Raw genomic sequence first — 22,069 nt, 5'->3', positions numbered from 1 at the left:
ACACATCCTCAGTACCACCTGTCCTTACACATCCTCAGTACCACCTGTCCTTACACATCCCCTGGCCCCAGGTCCAACATTTCCAGACAAGATGAGGGAGTGAATAGGCGGCGGTGGTGGTGGTGGCTGGGGGGGGTGGAGGGTGCCTTCCTATTCCTCTGTCTGTTCTGCACCTCTGAGGCTCTGACAGCCTCAGAGGGGCTTACATGGTGCCAGTCTCAAGAGTTCTAAGCATCTCTTACGACCATATTCACTTTAGGCACCCTCCAACAGAAATCACCCCAGGACAGCGACTCTAACAGATGAGCACATACATGGCAGTAACCAGTGTGCCTGCAAATCAGCTTGTTACACACATAAACTCTGAAAACGGCTTCCAGCAAAACCGTCTAGGAGTCTTATCCAATTACACTAAGACCTCATATTTCTACAGTACTTACTAGACTCAAGGCATAATGCAAAGTGATCTACCTGTGAGACAGCTCACAGTGAATGCAGAATTCACTGACATAACAATGGGAGGAACAGTGAGCCACAGTTAACAGCTGTCACTGCCTCTGTATGACGACACTGACCCTAGCAGGAAAGGGGACTCTAGCCCTATCCACAGGGCAGACTCTAAACAAAATGAAGCATCCCCACTGGGTCATGTAAATCTAGCTATGAGCCAAAGGGAAAGCCACGCTGTCTCCTACAGAGCACTTGCTCTGTGCTTGTACTGACCAGGTCTGAGTCTAAGTGGAAGGCGGTGGACAAGTGTCCAGCGTTGTACTGTTCGGCAGGACGACAGTCCACCACAAAGAACCGCACTCCTTCCTGAAAGGGAAACAACACTTGGCACTTTGGAATTGATATGAAGTTCACATCACATGACAGAACAGTAAAAAGAAACCAAAAGATGGGGAACAAGTTGTTTTGTAAATGGCTCTCACAGGGAATTAGGAGGACCCAATTTGTATAGACACAAAAGTAACTTTGGGGACCTAAATACTTGTATCTGTTTTAAATAGTTAACACTTTTTTATGTATAGAGCATGGAAGTCTCCATAAGTGGCAAGAGTATGGCAATTTGAGCTGAAATACTAAATATATTGGAAATCAACACTTTTTACTATCTTAAACACAATGCTAAATAAACTTATTTTCAGGCCCACAAACTTGCCAGCAATTCAATTCAAAGAACTAAACGGTTTTTCTTGTATATGGAGGAGCTGGGTTCATATGAGTCTTTTTAACCTGGACTTTATTTTCTGTTTAATGGTACTTATGAACAGAGGAATGTGAGTGACTTTTACAAAAGTACAGTAAGAAGTTTAACTCTAAGTGCTATAAAGCCCCATCTTCTCGCAGGTGAGCTCTTCCAGGCACAGTCTTGGAAACAAGCACATATTGCACAGCTTAGCCATGGCCCTATCATTTCGGCACATACCCAGAAAGCTCACTCATAAAACTGACTCATAGTCTTATGAAAAACATGATAGGAAATCATGACATTTTCATAATTCTCTTTTTCTTGTTTTATGGTATTAAATCATAATTCAACAAGCTGTGTAACTGCCCAGGATTTAACAGTCAAAGGCTGTGTCCACCCCTTAAGTTCTTCATACAATGCCATGTTCATTTGCTGTTAAAGCATGGTGTCAAGAGACAATAATAATTGTTGGCAATCAAAGTAACGCACAAGCCATTTGTAGCATACTTAGCTACAAAGGCAACGTGATGGTAAATTAATTAGTGGGAATGTTGATTATTCTTTTCGGTGGCAGGTACTGACCCCGGTGCCTTGAGCATACAAAGTGCACGCTAACACTTAGCTGTAAATGGCAGCCCCGGCTCCTCACACTGAAGGACACAGCTCCTGCCAGGTGGGTCTGCTTTGCTCACCCTTTGCAGCTGGTTTGCTTGAAGGATCTCTGACACTGAAACTGCCAGACACAGAGCTTGGCTCAGATCTGCCTCATCATCCTTGATTGCCAACAGTGAACTACCAAAGAGATGATGATTATCCTACACAAAGAGAAAACTGTAAACATTACAAAGAAAAATCAAAATGTTCTTCCTAAAATTATCTTTATTAAACTATGACAAAATGTAAAATAACTGTTACTACCTGAGTCTAATTGACTTTTAAAAAGTTAGCATCATATAATCTCAAAATTTACTCTGGGTGTGTGTATATCACAGTCAAAATTATCACACAAAATAAAAGACTAAGAAAAATAATTCCACCCAGTTATATACCAATACCCACATTAACTATTAACTGTTGGGGCTGAAGAAGTCAGGAGTAGAATGAGCTTACCCAGTATCTCAGGACACTGGATTTGCCTGGTATTATAGCGCACAGTCTTAATTGGGAAGGTGAGACAGGAGTAGTGCATCAATTACAGAGCAGTCTAGGCTACATGGCAAGTACCAGGCTAGTCAGGCTATAAAGCAAAACCTGTCCAAAAGAGGGTAAGAAAGGCTGTGGGCTTGAACCCCAGCATGGGGAAAAGAGTGCAATGATGAGTGGGTCAAGGAAGAAATCAAAAAAGAAATAAGAGGGGCTGGAGAGATGGCTCAGTGGTTAAGAGCATTGCCTGCTCTTCCAAAGGTCCTGAGTTCAATTCCCGGCAACCACATGGTGGCTCACAACCATCTGTAATGAGGTCTGGTGCCCTCTTCTGGCCTGCAGACATACACACAGACAGAATATTAAATAAATAAATGTTGGGAAAAAAAAGAAATAAGAAATTCCATGAAAACACAATATAACAACCTCTGAGACACAGTGAACAGAATCCTATGAGGGAAATTTATAATTCTAACTGCCTATATTAAAAATGAGAAAGAGCAAATATAAATGACTTAATTATGCTATTTAAAAATTTAGAAAAACAAAAACAAACTAAACCCAAACCCAGTAATTAGCAAGAAATTATTTTTAAAAATCAGAGCAGAAATGAATGAAACAGAAATAAAAAAAATACAAAGAAACAGTGAATCTAAGAGTTGGTTCTTTGTGAAGATAAAGAAGATAGACAGATCCCTGGCCCAACTAAGCAAAATTTACTGCTCAAAGCACCATTGGAGCAATGTAAGAGAAGGAAACTAAAGGGATACAAACAGGAAAGAAGTCAAATCATTCCTATTTGCAGATAACATACATAAGAGATCCCCAAAATTCTACCAGAAGACTTCTAAAATGTTAAGCAAATTCATCAACATGCACGGATACAGAATCTCCCTGCACAAATCAGTAGTTTTTCCATACATCAACAACAAATGTAAGAGGCTCAGAGTCTCCTGTGCTCACAGATAAGCACTAGGGGAACCAGGAATGTTATCAGACATCTTGTTGAGGAGAGATGGATGGACCTGTTTTCCCCCAGAAAGCTGGAAGAGGAGGTGGTTAGCAGCCTAGGTGACCTCCGCACTATCTGTATGAATGAAACCACACTGGATCCTCCCCAGACCTTTACAGTGAGTTTGCCATTCTATGGAACCCATCTTTATGGAAGGTACCACATGTAGTCAATCTATAAACCCCATCTCTATGGAAGGTGTCACATGTAGACAATCTATAGACCCCATCTCTATGGAAGGTGTCACATGTAGACAATCTTATAGACCCCATCTCTATAGGAGGTGTCACATGTAGACAATCTACAGACCCCATCTCTATAGGAGGTGTCACATGTAGTCAATCTATAGACCCCATCTCTATAGAAGGTGTCACATGTAGACAATCTATAGACCCCATATCTATAGGAAGTGTCACATGTAGACAATTTATAGACCCCATCTCTATGGAAGGTATCACGTGTAGTCCATCTATGAACCCCACCTTTATGGAAGGTATCACATGTACTTTACAAAGAGATTTGATGCGGACACATCTTAAGGTTTAGCGTGCACATGATTGAGTTAATTATCACCAGAAAAATTTTTCACCAAATTGTGCTGTGTTTAAATATACTTAAAATAAACTATGGGTGCCAGACTCCTGAACTTTGCACCACCATTGGCTACTGAGTAGTGCTGAACCGAACTGCCTTTTTGCCTCCCACAGATCATTACTCTGCTGGATGTGGCGGTTGCAGAGACTCCCACAAACAATCAGAGAAAAGAAGATCACAGACACACTCTCATTCACTACAACATCAAGAAAATACCTATGAACAAACCTAGCCAAGGAAATGAAAGCCTTCTATAAGGAAAATCAGAAACCTCTAAAGAAAGAGAGAAAGACACTAGAAAACGGAAAGACGTCAAATGCTCACGGACTGAATGTTATGAAAATGACCATTCTACCAAAAGCCGTTTACAGATTCAACACATTCAGAATTCCCATTTCATTCTTCACAGAATAGAAAACCTATTCTAAAATTCATATGGAACCACAAAAGGCCCTGGATAGTGAAAACCATCCTGAGCAAAGAGAACAATGCTGAAGGGATTACCATCCCAGATCTCGATATGTTAGAAGTCACAAAATACAAACAATATGGTACCGGTAAAACAAACAAACACGTAGACCAAGGGAACAAAACTAAAGACCCAAATATGAGTACATGTAGCCTCAGCCAATTAGAATTCACAAAGATGCTAAAAACATACGTTGAAGAAGGAAAGTATGTTTAGCAAATAGTATAATGGATAAATGATCCTGGGAAAACACGCAGAAGAATTTAATTCTATCTATTACCTTGCATAAAAACTAACTCCAGGGGCTGGAGAGATGGCTCAGAGGTTAAGAGCACTGGGTGCTCTTCCAAAGGTCCTGAGTTCAATTACCAGCAACCACATGGTGGCTCATAACCATCTGCAATGAGATCTGGTGCCCTCTTCTGGCATGGAGATGTGCAGGCAGGAGAATATTGTACATATAATAACTAAATCTTTAAAAAAAAAAACCCTAACTCCAAATGTATCAAAGACCTGACTGAAACCTATGCCAGAAGAAAACACAGGTGCACAAAAAAGCTTCCTGAATGGGGGCTTCATTTGCCTAAGAGTTGAGCAACAACTGACAGGTGGATTTCATAAACTAAAAGCTCTGCACAGCTAAAGAAACAATTAACTGATTGAAGAATAAGGCCACAGAATGAAAGGGAACTTGATGGGGAAACTCTGTCAACCAATCACATCTAGTTAAGGCGTGGCTGCCTGGGGCCCAGAAAGAAAAACTGGGAGGACCCAGGTGCACAGAAAGTTTGCTGTGACAATATGTTTCCTAGAAATATCAGAAGCTACACCCATGAAGTTTCACCAACACAACTGCCTAAACACGACCTGAACAAGACACCAATAGACATGCTAACATGGGAGGGTAGAAAGCTCACGCGGTCTCAACTCAGAAAGAACTACAGACAATTAAGGAATCTCGAGTGTGGGAGGAGAACACCCATTAGTTATCTAAGACCACGTGGTCAGCCCTGAAAACACATACATGCACATAACATTATATGACCTGACCAGGTTGTATTTATACATTTAGTTCTATACGTGTGTGTCTTTACAGTAAAGTGACCCCATAAGACAGTTCTGCATATCTATGGTCACCCATGGATCAACTCCACATAAAGCAGACTTAACTATACACCCACCACTGGATCTTTGAATTTCTCAAGTTACAAAAGCACTAACTTAGGAAATAATCTCCACATGACTAGAAATCAACAAAGAAACAGAACAAAGGCAAGATGCTTCCTGCTATTATTTTTGTCAAGTCTAAAGGAAATTCCATTCCCCCAAATTCTGGCACTTAGACAGAAGCCAGCATCCCCCCAGGAACCTGTGAAGCCTGTTGCCCTCTACCAAAGGAGATATTTCCCACAAATGACGTCTGTGGTGCTATTAGCTACTAAAATGCGTGCTGGCCTCCAGGCTCCTCAGTATCACAAGCACCTGGTACACATTTCAGAGTCCATGCTAGCACCCTAGTCCTTCCCACCCCTCCCTTACCCTAAGCTTCTTCTCACTCAGGAGCAACCCTCCCCAGGTACTCATTCTCCTTATAAGCCTGCTACTTCAGCTACACCCGTTCTCTGTCCTCCCCTGTCTGTCTTCACCTTCCTCTCTGCTCTCTGTCTCTCCCTCCCTCCCACCCTCCGTGTGTGCGTGTGCGTGTGTGTGCGCGTGTGCGTGTGTGTGCGTGTGTGTGTGTGTGCGTGTGTGTGTGTGTGTGTGTGTGTGGGTGGGTGGGTTCTGGGCTTTTCTACTCTCCCACACTCTTCTCTCTATGCCCACCTCTCTCCATTCTGCTGATGCTTCTTTCACGGCCAGGTCTAGGGCTACTCTGCTGGCCATGTTCCTTCTGCTATCTCCTCTCTGCTCTGGGCCCTTCCAGATGTCTCTGGCTGCTCTCTCTCTCTCATGTGTACAATGAAAACCTTCCTGCTAACCACGCCATTGAGCAGAAGTCATGTCGACAGCTGACACAACTGTCTATTATCTACTAGGGAGACAATCCACAGTGAAAGATCACAAAACAAACCAATACATTTTTGAAAAAGTAGAAAAGAACCATAACTGAAATAGTTTAACTAACGTGAAGACATTTTAAACAAAAGAACACAAAACATCCAACTCAGACCAGTTTGCCGTTCCTCATCTTTTACCTTCCTAAAAGAAGCTGGTGTTTTACTACAGTAATACTGAGCCAGAGAGAAGAGGTCTTCTATGTCTTCCAGATTCAAGCTGGATGGAGTATTCTCCAAGAAGTCTGAAATGTATTTATAGACATGCCAATAATTAATCAATTATTTATGAAAAATATAGTAACCAGCACTGATTAAGTTTAAAGCTAAAACAGTTTCAACGTAAGCAACATATAAAACAATCTCAGCAGCGACTCTCTGAAGACTTGTTTCCACTCTTTACACAATGCTGGGAGCTGGGCCCAGGGCCTGTGTTTGAGAACAGGGGACCTAAACGGAACCTCAGAACGCCGCCACATCCATCTTGTAACACTCTGGATGAGGTAACTGAGTTAGAGGCAGATCACATGACCTCAAGCATTATTTTACACTACTTACGGATAACGTCTTCTTTGCTGTCAGACTCTTGTGCTGAAATAACTTCTCTGTAAAAAGGAACCAAGTGAACTTGAGTTAACAGGAAAGAACTGTATTAAAAGTTGAAAAAAAAAAAGAATAACACATGTGATACTTACTTTGTATTAACAAGGATAATTAACATCAAGAAATAAATAAAAAATGGATCTGCTTGCTGTAGATATCCATCCCATATCGCCTGGGTGACTTCAATGGAACAGTAATGTGCAAAAAGGCTCCCAAGCTACAGTCAGGAGAGAGAGACATAAACCACTGGAGCTGACTCGGCCTTGTCAAGTTAGTGCAGCAAACTAGACAGTGACATCATAGCAAACCCTCTGCGCCTGGCACGTGATGCTTACCTTAACCTTAGCATATGAAACCCAAAGGCAGAACACTGGGTCACCTAACTAGCTGTGTGACGGAAGGCGTGCCATTTAACCTCATTAAAGCTTCTATTTTTACTTGTTGTTGAAAAAAAAACAAATAACACAAAAGAATACTTCTATTCTCCAGGGCTGAGAAGAGATGATTAACCTAACTTTTAGAGTGATCAAGATCTATCTCTGCCATGGCATTCTGAGTGGTATCCAGAGCTTCTAAGGGGAGTTACTACTGGTTACGTTACTACTGGTTACATTACTACTGGTTACATTACTACTGGTTACATTACTACTGGTTACGTTACTACTGCTTACGTTACTACTGGTTACGTTACTACTGGTTACGTTACTACTGGTTACGTTACTACTGGTTACATTACTACTGGATACATTACTACTGGTTACGTTACATTACTACTGGTTATGTTACTACTGCTTACATTACTACTGGTTACGTTACTACTGGTTACGTTACTACTGTACTACTGGTTACGTTACTACTGGATACATTACTACTGGTTACGTTACTACTGGTTACATTATTACTGGTTACATTACTACTGGTTACAGTACTACCGGTTACAGTACTACCGGTTACATTATCACTGATTACAGAAAGCATTCAGTCTGGAAAGCACTTGAGAGGACTGGGCACAGCAGCTTAAGGGTTCTAGTGAAACCTCAACTCAGTACAATGTCAGCTGCTCCCAAAGCTGGCTTATAATAAATCTCCGAAATATCAGAGACAAAGTGCAAACTTTTCCATTTTCTTATAGATTTCTAGGCTCTCTGGGTTTTGTATTTCAAGTAAAAGAAGTTACTAATTTATAATTTTTCTCTGCCACCTAGTTGTGTTGAAAGCACAGGAAGATCTAGTTTCACTAGCTATTCAGTTTTCCTTAGACCAGAAACAGCAACATCTAAAGGACTATATTTAAAGTATCCCAAGACTAAAAGAACATAGATATGTGGTAGAGACTTTGTATGAGGCACTAAGCTATCATTATGTATTGTTCATTAATTACCTTTAGTTCTCACAGAGGCCTTAACAGCAGGCTTCTCTCCCCAGACAAGGACTAGACTGGGATGACGTAACTGTCAGAAGTTCACAGAGCTGAGCTGTGGTGCTCGGCCCACAGCCCATGTCTGAGTAGCTAGCCAGAAGGCTTTAAAGCATAAAAATGCTGCTGCAAAAATACTTTCACTGTTCAACTCTGCAGTCATGGGTTCTGAGGTAACAAGTACCTTATCTCATGGAAAAACAACAAAACACCTTGCCTTTCACGAACATGACACTAACAGCAAAGACAAGCCCTCTGGCAGACCAGCTAGAGGGAACTTTGTTGTCTTAACACATATTTTAAACCCCCTAAAACAACAGAGTACTAATGTACAGTTCTGAAATGGAAAAGTCATGTCCTAGGCAGAGATCAACATTAATCATTAAAATGATTAGGAAATAATTTCTAGTCGGGTGGTGGTGGCACACGCCTTTAATTCCAGAGGCAGGCAGATCTCTGTGAGTTCGAGGCCAGCCTAGTCTACAAGAGTTAGTTCCAGGATAGGCTCCAAAGCTACAGAGAAACCCTATCTTGAAAAACCAAAGAAAAGAAAAAGAAAAAAAGAAATAATTCCTTATTTTAACAAAAATGAATAGGTTTAATCGCAACATATAAATTGAGGGATACTACAGTTTTATAGGAATTTTGTTATTTTAACTCAAAGTGACAAAACTGGCCAAGAGAACTGAGGAAGAGGCTACTGGGATTTGTCTGGTAATGAAACTAGTTAGGACGCTCCAATTACCACTTGTGATTTCTAAGTGCATCCCATCGACTCCTGAGACATTAGTATACTATTATTCCCATTTTACAGATAAAGACACCAGAGCACTGAGCCACCTGTCTAGGCTCACACAGTTACCAAGGGCAGATGGGAAGGTCCCTAAGGAAATGGAGATAAGAATGATCAAGCGATATGCTCAGCTCCTCTGCAGTCTCCTAACACTCAACCAATGCTGGAGGAGTATTCTCATGTCAGCCCAGTAGAGCACTCCTGGAGTATGAGCTGATGATCCTAAAAGCCCCAAGATTCTGTAGTGGGAAATCCATAACTCACCACTATTTCACAAAATTCTTAAGACTTACTTGCTGGACTGGAGAGATGGCTCAGCCGCTAAAAACTAGGCTCACAGCCAAAATATAAGATCTATAATACTTTTACTTGCCTATTTCACATTCTTTTCCTCATGAATGAGCAGAATTCTCAGACTACAAGATAACATTACAGACCGAATAAATTTAGAAGCAGTTATGTGAACCCATCTGCCTTTCATTTAAGTGAACAATAATGAAACATGAAAATATAAAATAATTGCATCATTCTCACTACTTTCTTTGGGAAATGTAGTCATTTTTCATTGTAAGGTAGGCTAATTATGTTAGTATATAATAGGTTTAGCATTACTTTTAGATAAACTAAAAACATATTAAAATTCCTTAGTTTTACCTTCTAATCAACATAATTCATATGAACAATGGCTCATCAAAAACTTCTAAGAGCATATTGGGTTCTGAGACTCAAAGATCTGAGAAACCATGAGATCTAGAAAGAGACATCCCACTGAAAATATAAATACAAAGGGAAAGCACACAGCTGTGCTTTATACTCTTTTATAACAACCATTTGGTGATTTTAGCTTTCCTCATGATTGTTTGCCAATTCATATATACACTGTTAACAGTTTCAACACTTAAAATTTTAAGCAGAACTCATATATACATACATATTTATAAATATATGTATTTACAACAATAGAAATTAGCCTTGATCCTATATTATATATAAGCATATAAATACATAATATTCACTTATATATATAATATCATTGATATATATATATGTAAAATAACAAAAGACTAATGTTGTCTTTTGGAGGAGGGGAACTCAGCATTTTACTATGTAGCCCAGCCTAGCCCTGAACCCAATTCTCCCGCCTCTAAGTACAGTTCTATATAAACTATTTTTCATTAAATGTTCCTACTTTCACTTTATTACCCAGTTGAGTGCATAGGAGTCTGGAGTGATTTTCTTTGTGTCAAGAAAAGAGCAGAGCTCAGGCTCATGGTACTGGATGAGCAATCGGAAGAGATGAAATGGCCTCCCCTTCAGGGAACAATCCCTACGAAAAAGAGAAGCGAAGTTTCTCATTACTAGGTCAGACATGATCACACCACTATCCAGTCCTGAAACACCCACTTCCTCTTTTCACCCTTGGAGAACCCCAGCATTCCCAGCAAGTCCTCCTGAGAGCCAGGCAGGACATCCGCCAAAAAACCTGCCATAATTATGGCTGAGATGCAGCCACTTGAGGGAGGTTTCCAGACAAACCCAGCAGCCCTCAAGTGAGAGGACCTCGGGGATCACTAAAATTAGCATTTAGGTTACTGTGAGACAGGCAGGGTACCCAAAGACCTAGAGGGTCCTGAGTGAGCAGAAACTCCTTGGAGGGCTTCAAGTCTGCACCACAGTTTATAGATCCAGAGCAACATCTTTCAGCAAAGGTGCAAGTCTGAGAAGAGCACGTTTCAGAAAGATGACATTTCAGAACATGACCTCTGAGCCTGAGAGACCATCAAAGCAGCCTGGATACCAGATGTCCAGAGTAAATTCCACAAGTACTAAGTGCCCAGCATCAAAGAGCTGCTCTGTAAGATGAAAGCCTTGAGCTTGTACCATTCCAAAGTGAATCACCTAATATACACTCTGTGAATTTTATTATCACAAGACCTTTCCCAAAAGAAATGTCACATTCCTGTGCAGATACTTCAAAAGAAGAATGATTACAAAATGACAGAAATGTGTGCCGATGCCTGAATTCCCGGTGGCCTCTGCTATTAACTCAGGAAGCTTCTCATCCAGTCAGCCTTAAGAAGGCTCCTCTGCCTAGGGTGGTCACAGGAGCTACCCCAAACCCGACTCAAACGGTCGCCACCCATGCTCCATCAGAGCAGGTATAGCCCGGTCAACACGCTAGCTCAGTGCTCAGGAGACAGGGTTGCTTCTGGCTGGCCTCATGCTGTCTCTGATCTGGGTAGCATCCATTGAAACCACTGTGTGCTGAAGACTTGACAACGCTACTGTCATCACGCTTTAGCTAGTGCATTTATATATTAACACCTCAAAACTGAGCATTTATTTCATGGGAAATTATCTATCCAAGACAGCAGGTTTTCAGCAGCTTGATCTTACTGACTGAAGAAGAGACCACGTTACTTCTAATCACTGTATCTAAAAACAAACAGCACCAAGACCAAGGCTGTTTTGCCCAGAGGTTTATTAAGACAGAACAATAACAAATTGTGGAACTATGACTTAAACACAGAAACTGGCACCTAGTTCATTAAGCAATACTACCATCTTCCTATATGTAAAGCTCAGAGCATAGTTCAACAAGCTATTTTTGCAGGGGCACGGCCTTAAAAAGTAAACTTTAAAGAAAATGAAACAAAGAAAAAAGTAGAATTTACAACAGTTTACTTAATAATTATTACAGTTTTAACCTGAAAGCATCTTTTGGGCCAGTGAGATGCCTCAATAGGAAAAGGTGTTTACCACTAAGCTTTATGACCTTAGTTCAATTCCAGGAACCACTCCTACAGACTGTCCTCTGAATCCCACACACACTGTGGCATGCACATGTGTACACATACATACACAATAATGAAATAAATGTAGTAGTAATAAGCACCATTAAAGAACATTTTTAAACATCTCATTAGAGATGAGAGTTCAGTTCAGTGTAGAACATATACTGGACATGTGTAAGGACATAGGTTCAACTCTCAGCACTACAAAAATAAAAATACTATTCAAAGAGAGTAAAGAAAATTATGTATGTAAATATAATATTTTACATTAATGCAATAGTTTGTTATGACTTTCAACTATCACTGTCTTGTTACTTTCCTTTGTCTGTTGAGACAGTGTCTCACTCTGCAGTCCAGGCTGCCTTAGAATTGACCATGCAGTCCAAGCTCACCTCGAAATCACAGCAATCCTCCTGTCACTCCGCCCGAGCACTGGGATTGCAGGTAAGTCACCAAGCACAGCCTGCTTGCTTTATTTTAATTTAGAAAATTTATTTTTATGTGTTTGAGCATTTTGCCTGAATGTATGTCTGTGTACTATGTTCACGCAGTGCCTGATGAGGGCAGAAGGTGTGAGATCTCCTGGAGCTAGAGTTAAAGACAGCTGTAAGCTGCCATGTGGGTGCTGGGAACATGAACTGCCAGTGCTCTTCACTGAGCCATCTCTCCAGCCCCATGCCCACCCTTCAGCCTACCCCGTTTGATATTAGAAATGGCAGTACACAGAAGGCCCAGAGAGAACTGGATTTATCCAGGGGAGAATAATCCTAAGTCTGAATACTTTCTCATTAGGTAAACGCAGAGCAATCAAATGCTAAGGTGGAACAGAGAGACAGGAAGAACACAGGGAACATGGGCAGTGGCAGAGGTATAAGGTCTCATTTTTTAAAATAGTGAGCATCGCTGGGAAGAAGCCACTGAAAGAAAATTCATGTAAGGGCTGCACACTGCAATGTTCCTCCCAACCACAAGGGTGTGTGCTTGATACAGCTCTACCCATCTTACCTCCCAATCAGTAGTAAGATGATACATTAACATTGGATTTATCCGCTGGGGGGGGGGTGTGTGCACACCTTTAATCCCAGTACTCGGGAGCAGAGGTAGGCAGATCTCTAAGAGTTCAAGGCCAGTCTAGGTTACAAAGAGAGTTCCAGAATAGCCAGGGCTGTTAGACAGAGAAATCCTGTCTCAAAAATAATGACAACAACAACCAAAACCAAACAAAAAGGAACAGGAAGGATGTGACAAGATGAGGTGTGACACAGCTCAACACAGCCCCTCCTCTATGCCTGTCACTGCCTGAGATTTAGAGACAGTGCTGGGACATCTTGTCCCTTGCTGTAGATGAAATGAGAAGTGACAGATCACAGGCAGCCGACAGGGACGGAGTGGCAGGCCTGTCCCTAACCAGGGATCCCAATTCCGTCTCTGCCATGACCTTGGTCTTCGCCTTCAGTGTCTTTGGAACCAGTTTCTTTATATAGAGAAGTATAGGTTCAAAGAAGCATAGAGGCTCACCACTCTGTCCTGACTACAATCTCCGGGGAATTTAAAAACAGGTGCAAACAGGTCTAGTGTGCTTAAACTCCTGGGACTTCTGGCTGAATCAACTTTTTGTTCTGCTTTAGATTTATTTTTTGTCTATAGATTTGTTTTTTGACTAAACATTTCTCTCAAGAAGATAAATTATCAAAAAACATATAAAAAGATACTTATTATCATTAGCCAGCAGTGAAACCAAAATCAAAAACCTCAACAAGGGACTGGAGTACAGCTCAGTGTGAGCATGTGTCTCCACCATGAGTATCCACAGTTGAACAGCCAAGACACTGGACGAGATTATATTTAAAATTTCTTTGGGCTCTGAAAATATGACTACCTGAACCATAGCACTCAGAACTACAACAATATTCAGCCTTCTGAGGACCTCCCCACCCTCCTCACCACCATGTCCCCTTCTGCAAAGCAGCTCCATATCTGTCTCGTCTTGGCTAACACACCATTTGGCTGGGGAAGCCGTCCTTGATACTGACGGTAAATTACATCACCCACAGAATATTCCTATAGTATTCTATATTTCACCTTCCCAAGACTCTGCACATTTCAGCTTGCTTGACGGACTATGTTCCCATAAGGCAGAAAGGCCAAACACCTGTACATGCAAGACTATGCTCCTAACTGCAATCCTAGCTCCTCACATAAAGTAGTACTTACAAAATCTCGTTATTTTTACTTTTAGGTGAAGTTAAGCTTCAAGTACAAACTCTAGTAGTGCAACTTCCTAATAAAAAGAATCCCATAAAACTCTTTATAATAGGGGCTGGAGAAATGGCTCAGCACTTAACTGCATTGGCAATTCTTCCAGAGGACGGAGGTTCGATTCCCAGCACCCATATGGAGGCTCACAACCATCTGTAAATTCAGTTTCAGAAATGGGACACCCATTCTGGCCTTCTCAGGCACCAGGCACTCATGTGGTACAGACATACATGCAGGCAAAACACCCATACACATAATAATTTTTTTCAAATAAGTCAAACAGCAATTATACCTCTAGCAACCTCAAAAACTGCCTGACCCTTTTCCTTTACCATCAAAAGAAATATAACAAACTTTATTTGAAAGTAAAATGGACTTTTATAACTACAGCCAAACCATAGCTTACCTGGGAATGTACTTATTCATGATGGCATAGAAGCAGTTGTATAGGTCGCTGCGAGGCAACTGGAGACACACCAGTGGCTTCAGGAGATGAGTCCAGCTCAGCGAGCTGCTGTATTTAACACTGCGTGACTTACAGTAAAAAGTAATTACAGATTCAATATCCAGAAGCAATTCTGCTGCCTTCTCCTCTGGCACTGAGAGCTGCTCTAGAAATAAAGCATCAACCTAAAGTTATCAGGGAACTACAGAGGCTCAGTGACCAGGCCCCTACCTGTTCACAAATACCGCTGTGTGAGTCTATTAAACTATGATAAAAGCAGTAAAACTGTGACTGTATTTTTCTCATAATGTTCTTTTTCTAGTAATGAAATAGAATCATGGCTTTGCATAAGCTAGGTAAATGCTTTATCAATGAGCTATATCTAGTAATTCTAGATATAGCTGGCATCTGCAAAACTTTCAGAACGATCTTTTTATCTGAAGACTACATGTAATCACGTGGGCCTACAATTATATGAGAAACAAGAGCCGGGCGATGGTGGTGCACGCCTTTAATCCCAGCACTCGGGAGGCAGAGGCAGGTGGATCTCTGTGAGTTCGAGACCAGCCTGGTCTACAGAGCTAGTGCCAGGACAGGCTCCAAAGCCACAGAGAAACCCTGTCTCGAAAAACCAAAAAAAAAAAAAAAAAAAGATTGAGAAACAAGATGAAGAACATGACAAAACTGTAAATGTGTAAAAAAATCATTAATAGAAAATGATCAGTAAAACTGGGCTCTTCCTCAAAATTATATATCTCAAGATTTTCCTAGAAGGGCCAAACTATTTATAAGAATTTTACAAATTCAACATATCCCAAATTATAACAAGATAACTTTCTTCACAGTTATCAAACTTACCAATAAACTCTAGGCAGTCTTTATGAATAGTGTTCTGCTCGGGCAAGTCTAAAACACCATCCCATGATGCCAAACTATCGCCTTTTCCTGCAACATTTAGAGCAATCTGGAAGAAAGACATCAAAAACAACTAGCATCGTTGTTATTGCCCCTTCCTATAAAACATGCTATACTAAGGAAAGCACAAATTTAGGAATAACAAATTACAAGCTTACGTGCCTGCAACACCACCCAGTGTCACCACTACCACGTGACAGAAATGCTCCTCTCTTACTTTCCCACTTCATGTTGGTTCAGTGGATAGAATGGATTAATTATACAATATTACCCAGCTTTATTTAAAGCCAACTTTTTTTGAAATGTAAAAACTAAGAATATAATATTGTCAATTAAAAAAATATACCTATGCCATGTACAATTAAAATTATAAAAAAGAATTCTTAATGAATTGAGATGATATTTTGTAAGTTTTTTCAAGTACATGTAAAAACTATTTTATTTATTTATTTATTTATTTATTTATTTATTTATTTATTTGAGACAGGATAGCCTTGGCTATCCTGGAATTCACTCTGCAGACCAGGCTGGCCACCACACATTTTAATTTTTTTTTAGTGGCAGTGCTGGGAAGTGAATCCAGAAGCCCAGCATAGGGTGGGCAAGCAAGCACCTTACCACTGTCTTAATTAACAGACTCAAGAGACAACCAAATGCAATCAGCAGTATTTCCAGGATTTGAATTTGAGCAAATCCCTTATAAAAATACTTTTATAAGACAACTTAAAAATTATTTTGATATTAAAGAATTGCTTTTTTTCTTTAAGACAGCTAATGATTGGTAGAGAGGGAAAGACATTTTCTTCAGTGGGTGCAGCCACTGGTTAAGACTGCCCATGCTCCTATAATAAGGATACCTGCATCACCTCCCCTCAAAAGGGGAAAAAAAGACAAAAAATAGAGAGGACATACTGCAAAGAGGAACAGGACCATCGAGACAGGAAGGGACAAGTGGGTGGTGGAGGTGGCTATGTACATACATGTAAAACCATTAACCCTGACACCATCAGTGTGCAGTTAATATGCACTGATAAAAAGTAAGAACTGTTCATCTGGGTCTGCTGGTCTTAGAGTTACTCTAAAACTATTTTTCAGGAATTTCATTTTGAAGCATTTTAGTTTGCTTTACAAAATCCAGGATGAAGGGACAGGGAGAACACTAGTCAAACAAGGCTGGTCGGATGCTGGCAAAAGTTAAAGCTGAGTTATAGATACATGATAGGTCCTTGACAAGTGTCCGTTCTTTTTAGTGGCGAGGCACACACAGCATCTGGACATTCTGCTTCACGAACATTATCAGATTAGAGGAACTGCTAAATAAAGGGTGGAGAAGCAGGTTGATCACACTGGGAAATCGCGAAAGCAAATCACAGTAACTTATCCACGGCAGTAGGAATGGCTGATGCCTGATACGGCACTCACCGTGCATAAACACTATTCTGTGTTTAAATTCCTACAATAAGGCCTTTATAATGTTATGTTAAATGTATATGCACATGAGGAAAAAGGAAAGGACACACACCTAGATATTGTGTGGTCTACCTGTTGGCAGTAAATGATTTCTATTTCATCCTTTATGCCTACAACGTTTCAAAAAATATGTAACATCTTTATTCAATTCTTTCTTTTTTAAACCTCCCACTGCTTGACGCTTGTTTCTGCACTTAGTTACTATTCGCTAACAATCTACATAAGGATTACAGCCATTTCTAGGGCTACAAAACTATCACCACTGCAAACATTATTATTAAGTATAGGAAACACTACAAAAACATTTATTTTGAGACATGGTCTCATTTCATCTTCCTGGCTGGTCTAGAAATCACCACACAGACCAGGTGAGCCTCAGGCTCACAGAGATCTGCCTGTCTCTACCTCCCAGCACAGGCAGGGTTAAAGGCGTATGTGACTACACCTGGCTCAGAAGCATACTTTTAGTCAGTTACTCAGGTCGAATTCTAGATGCAGCATAGTCCTCAACAGTCTCTTCAGACTGTTTACAATTAGTAAAAGTTTACTAAGTGACTGTATTTTACCCATCAGTTTCAAGTTACCTTCCAAACCTGGGCCCTCAGTTCAGCAGGCAGTGGTCTCCCTTGAATTATATTTCTCAAAGTTTCAAGATCACAACCTCCTGCTTCCAGGGCTTCTTCAAGATCTTTTTCCCTAAAAAAAAAAAAAAAGAAAAGAAAAGAAAGAAGGGGGGAGGGAGGAAGGGAGGGAGAGAGGGAGGGAGGGAAAGGGGAAGGGAAAGGGAAAGGAAGGGAGGGGAGGGGAGGGGAGGGGAGGGGAGGAGAGGAAAGGAAAGGAGTTCTGGTCATTAAAACTACTCTTGAATCATCTTGTAGAAGATGCACTCGTAAGGATGACCTGCAAAAGGCTACATCTCAGAAGAAAAGGTTTTCTGTAGTCAGAACGCAACACAAGGCGCATGCGGCAACCATACGTTCTGCTTTAGGGATAGAGTTCTGCCTTCCCAGGAATTACTGATCGCAACTGTTAAGTAGATGGCACAAGCATGCTGACAGCACTGTCCACTCATGAAGACAAATCACAGCGATGTAGTCGCAACAGTGGGGACGGCCTGATGCAGCGCTCCCCATGTGCAAGGAGCTGTTCTAACGTTCTACATATGTTCGTTAATTGTTTAGAAAGAATCTCATTTACCCCAGGCTGGCCTGAAACTTAAATTTCTCTTCCTCCTCCCTCCATCTTCCAAGGGCTGGGATTACAGAGCACACAGCCATCCCAATCTACACATGTTCTCTCTAACCCTCACCACGGTGCAGTTACGATGCGAAAAGAGGCAAACGTGGGTTATGAACATTTATGAGACAACTGAAGGAACCATCTATGATATCGGAAATAAGTATTCTTGTGTTTAATGTGTTATTATCTCATGGCAATGACTGATAACAAAGTCAGGAGACAAATTTTAGCAGTCTGGATGCCAAATTCACACCCATAACATTATGTATAACAGTGGCAAAATGAGAAAGCCTGAAATCCCACCAAGAAATCCCAAGCACTGAAGTCGGGACTACTTAGGACATAATTCTACAAGTATTCCCAGAGCAGAGCCTGACTTACAAGAAGTGTTACAGAAATGTCAGCAGCACAATATTAAGAACAATAACAAAATACCATCATGCAAAGCAGGGGGCAGTTGTGCTCAATCTACCACGTCCAAGGAAAAAAGAATAAAGTTCATTTTCTTTCCACTGTGCATGATTAAGATGATCAGTTAAGAACTTCCACAAGGTACAAGCTGTTTTGTAGCTAGAAATTCCATTTAAATCCATTCCCTAGGAATTTCAGAGGCTGAGGTTTCAGTCACTTACTATTTTAGCATAGATTAAAATATATTAATAGATTAATAGATTAAAATATATTAAAATCTGTAAAAATCATGATCATGATTCAGTCACAATTTCTAGGATTCTTGAAGCAACTTAAAAAGAAAGGTAGGGTTGCTAGATCAGGAAATTGGGATGCTGTCTCACTTCTGCAGTTTTAAAGAAAAATCAGTGACTCTGAGTAACTCAACCCCCCCATGCTGGCACGGTTCTCAGACACTATTTAAGTGCACACACTCAGTAGGCTGTTCCCTTAACAAAGGAACTAGATGGAAATGGAATCACTCAGGCACAACCAACAGACAAGCACTGGTCAAGTGCAGAGTCTCCACAAAGAGTCCGAACCCACGCTGGACACTGGCGAACAGCTAGCCCATGCTAACCAGGCTGTATGAGACAGGCGATCAGAATTCGAAATGTGGTTTCTAACTGTGAAATTAAGAAGACAATATGTGCATGGTGAATAAATACCATTTGCTGTCAAATGTGCAAATGAAATGAGGAAAATATCCTTTTATTGAGATGGAATTCTATAACACAAATGAACCAGAATTTTTCCAATTTCTTAGTGCCAAACCTCATTTTCTTTTTGACATAGCTCTGCTACATGCCTCACTATTTCAGACAACAGAGCCAGTGTCTGGTCAAAACACCTATCCTCCAAGGACTTTCAGAGTCATAGCAGTGTCCAAGCACACCTCTTAATGTGGCTGCTGCTGGACTCTGTGATGCTGTGCCAAGGGGACCACCTTCTATGGTGGCAGCTCAACTGTAAGCAAGTGCCATAGAGACCAGAAAATACTATACTGAAAGTAGTAAAGACACCTGCCGCAAACCTAAATAATTAAAAACAACGGTGTCTTTCGAGGAAGCCAGAGGTTCAGCTTTCAGGCCCGAAACCCCACCAGCACGTGTCCCTGTTGTAGTAATGCCTTGCAAAGACTGCAGCTAAGACCGTAGGAAAGGAGGAGCCGAGAGGGGACTTCACATAGCGCTTGGCCCCCAAAGAGACTCAAGACTCAGCCTTTGAACACGCAATGCCTACAAGTCTAACTGGGTCTGGCAAGGTTTGGGCAGGCAGGCTGTAGTTTTTTCAGTCTTCTTTGGCTAGATGAAACTACAAACTCACATTAAAAGCTAAAGCTTGGTACAAATATACCAGAAAGGCAGACAAGGTCCCAAAATAGTAAAGTACAGGCTTTATGCAAGTTCAAGACACAGCAAATACCAAGCCTTATGGCTGGAAATAATGAGTGAACCACCTCCCTCCTGGCTCTGTAACTCTGAAACTGTAACATATGTTAGAACACAAAGGGTGCTTCAATGAGCTACCAATAACATGCTTACAAAATATAAATAAAAGTCCATCAAAGGGTTTCAAACCTGTGATCTCAGGAATCATGAGGCTGAAAGGAAAGAGGATTGTGAAGAGGATTGTGGAAGTTCAAGGCCAAAGTGAGACCCTGCTAAAAAAAAAAAAAAAAAAAAAAAAAAAGAAAAAGAAAATAACCCAGAAAGAAAAGTAATAACTACCTCCAAAATTAAATGTAATAAAATTTCCTCTCATTGAATGTTTTGTGGCCAAAGCACTGTAAGACAAGCTGCTTTAGAAGCATAGCCAGGCAGACACTAGCTCATATACCAGCTATTAACTGAGTTGGATCCTCTTCCATCAGACAGGAACAAAAACCTACACAACGGCACAGGAGCAAAAGCATAAACTACATCCACTTCCAAACTTAAAATGCATTCCCAATGCTTCTAGGATCAGTACATCCAACTGGAAAAAAATAATTGTTTTTAAATAAGCCACTCAATAAATCATATGAAAAACATGACTTCCAAAACAATAAAGATTATCAGTTTAGCCTTGGTTGCCTCTGCAGAGTTGAGGGTGAGCCCCTATTGCTGAAGACACTACACACTTTATTTTTTTTTTCTTGGAGTTTTATTTTTTTATTTTTTTTTAATTTATTTATTTATTGAGGATTTCTGCCTCCTCCCCGCCACCGCCTCCCATTTCCCTCTCCCTCCCCTGGACACTACACACTTTAGACACGGGACGTGAATGATTTGAGCTCAATCTGACCTAAAGGCCTCTTTCCTGTCATCTAACTTCCATGGTTCCAGAAAATACTATGGAAGCTTCCAACAGAGGAAAGCAACTACACAGTCCTCCTCAGGCGCAATACCTATGAAGCGTGACAACGACCAGAACGACAAGCTGTCCATAAAGGCGCAATAAATGCCACTCATATGCCAATGACTGTCTAATTGAACTTAAAGTCCACTCAGCAGGCAGGAAATTATGCATGGAGCTAGAACCCAGCCAGCTTCCTGGGACTAGTGAGGTCATGGATCTCAGAAAAATCTACTACCGCCACTTTGCTAGGCCAGCATAATTCCTTACTGCATGCTACACGTTATCTTCTACTCACAGAAACATGTAGCAGTCACCCCTCATCATGGAAGAGAGTGGAAGACTGCAAGAGCCAGGAAGTATTCTGTGAAACAGCCTCTCCTAGAAATGGCTGCATAAACAAGAACAAACCGCAGTATCACTGGACATGTAATAGGGAAAAGGGAAATTTCCTGCTACTAAAGAACAACTGGCTGCTGGGCGAACGGTAACTAACCTCTCCCAGGGACGAGTCCCTTATTGGCTGTCCTATGCAGAATGGTCAGCCTTGAAATTACACACATGCCTCCAACAGAAACACGACCAGGGGAGAAACTTCCAATAGTTGCATGTGTGAAGCTGAGCTGTGTTCACTGCAAGGCTTTCCAGACAAAACTGCTGGAGAGCTTCTCCACGGGAACAGTAACCTCCAACTGCTAACTCCCCCCCCCATGCTTCCTAAGACAAAAGTCCTCAGCACCTTCCTACTCACCTCTGCATTTAGTTACTATTTACTTGTATGTGAGCTCGTGCACATGCCACAGCACATTGTATGTGAGCATCTGCACATGCCACAGCACATTGTATGTGAGCTCGTGCACATGCCCCAGCACATTGTATGTG

General features: G+C 41.1%; 1 protein-coding gene across 3 annotated transcripts in view; it reads right to left on the bottom strand.

Annotated features, from left to right (window-relative positions):
* Tbc1d23 (TBC1 domain family member 23) overlaps window positions 1–22,069 on the bottom strand; it is a 54,575-nt gene that overhangs the window by 24,846 nt on the left and 7,660 nt on the right. For 2 of the 3 annotated variants that reach the window (XM_005344946.3, XM_005344947.2), the window contains exons 2-10: window positions 17,746–17,857; window positions 15,635–15,740; window positions 14,738–14,942; window positions 10,481–10,604; window positions 7,160–7,284; window positions 7,023–7,069; window positions 6,606–6,709; window positions 1,885–2,007; window positions 724–816 (exon numbers count right to left, since the gene is read on the bottom strand). In XM_005344946.3, coding sequence (XP_005345003.1) covers window positions 724–816; window positions 1,885–2,007; window positions 6,606–6,709; window positions 7,023–7,069; window positions 7,160–7,284; window positions 10,481–10,604; window positions 14,738–14,942; window positions 15,635–15,740; window positions 17,746–17,857 — 1,039 coding nt within the window. The remainder of the gene's footprint in view (window positions 1–723; window positions 817–1,884; window positions 2,008–6,605; window positions 6,710–7,022; window positions 7,070–7,159; window positions 7,285–10,480; window positions 10,605–14,737; window positions 14,943–15,634; window positions 15,741–17,745; window positions 17,858–22,069) is intronic. The other variant, XM_026786025.1, reaches the window with a different exon arrangement.

This window comes from Microtus ochrogaster, chromosome 2, assembly GCF_000317375.1.
Source record: "Microtus ochrogaster isolate Prairie Vole_2 chromosome 2, MicOch1.0, whole genome shotgun sequence".
NCBI classification, from domain to species: domain Eukaryota; kingdom Metazoa; phylum Chordata; class Mammalia; order Rodentia; family Cricetidae; genus Microtus; species Microtus ochrogaster.
Note: the sequence above shows the minus strand (reverse complement) of the source record. Positions and strands in the feature narration are given on the sequence as shown.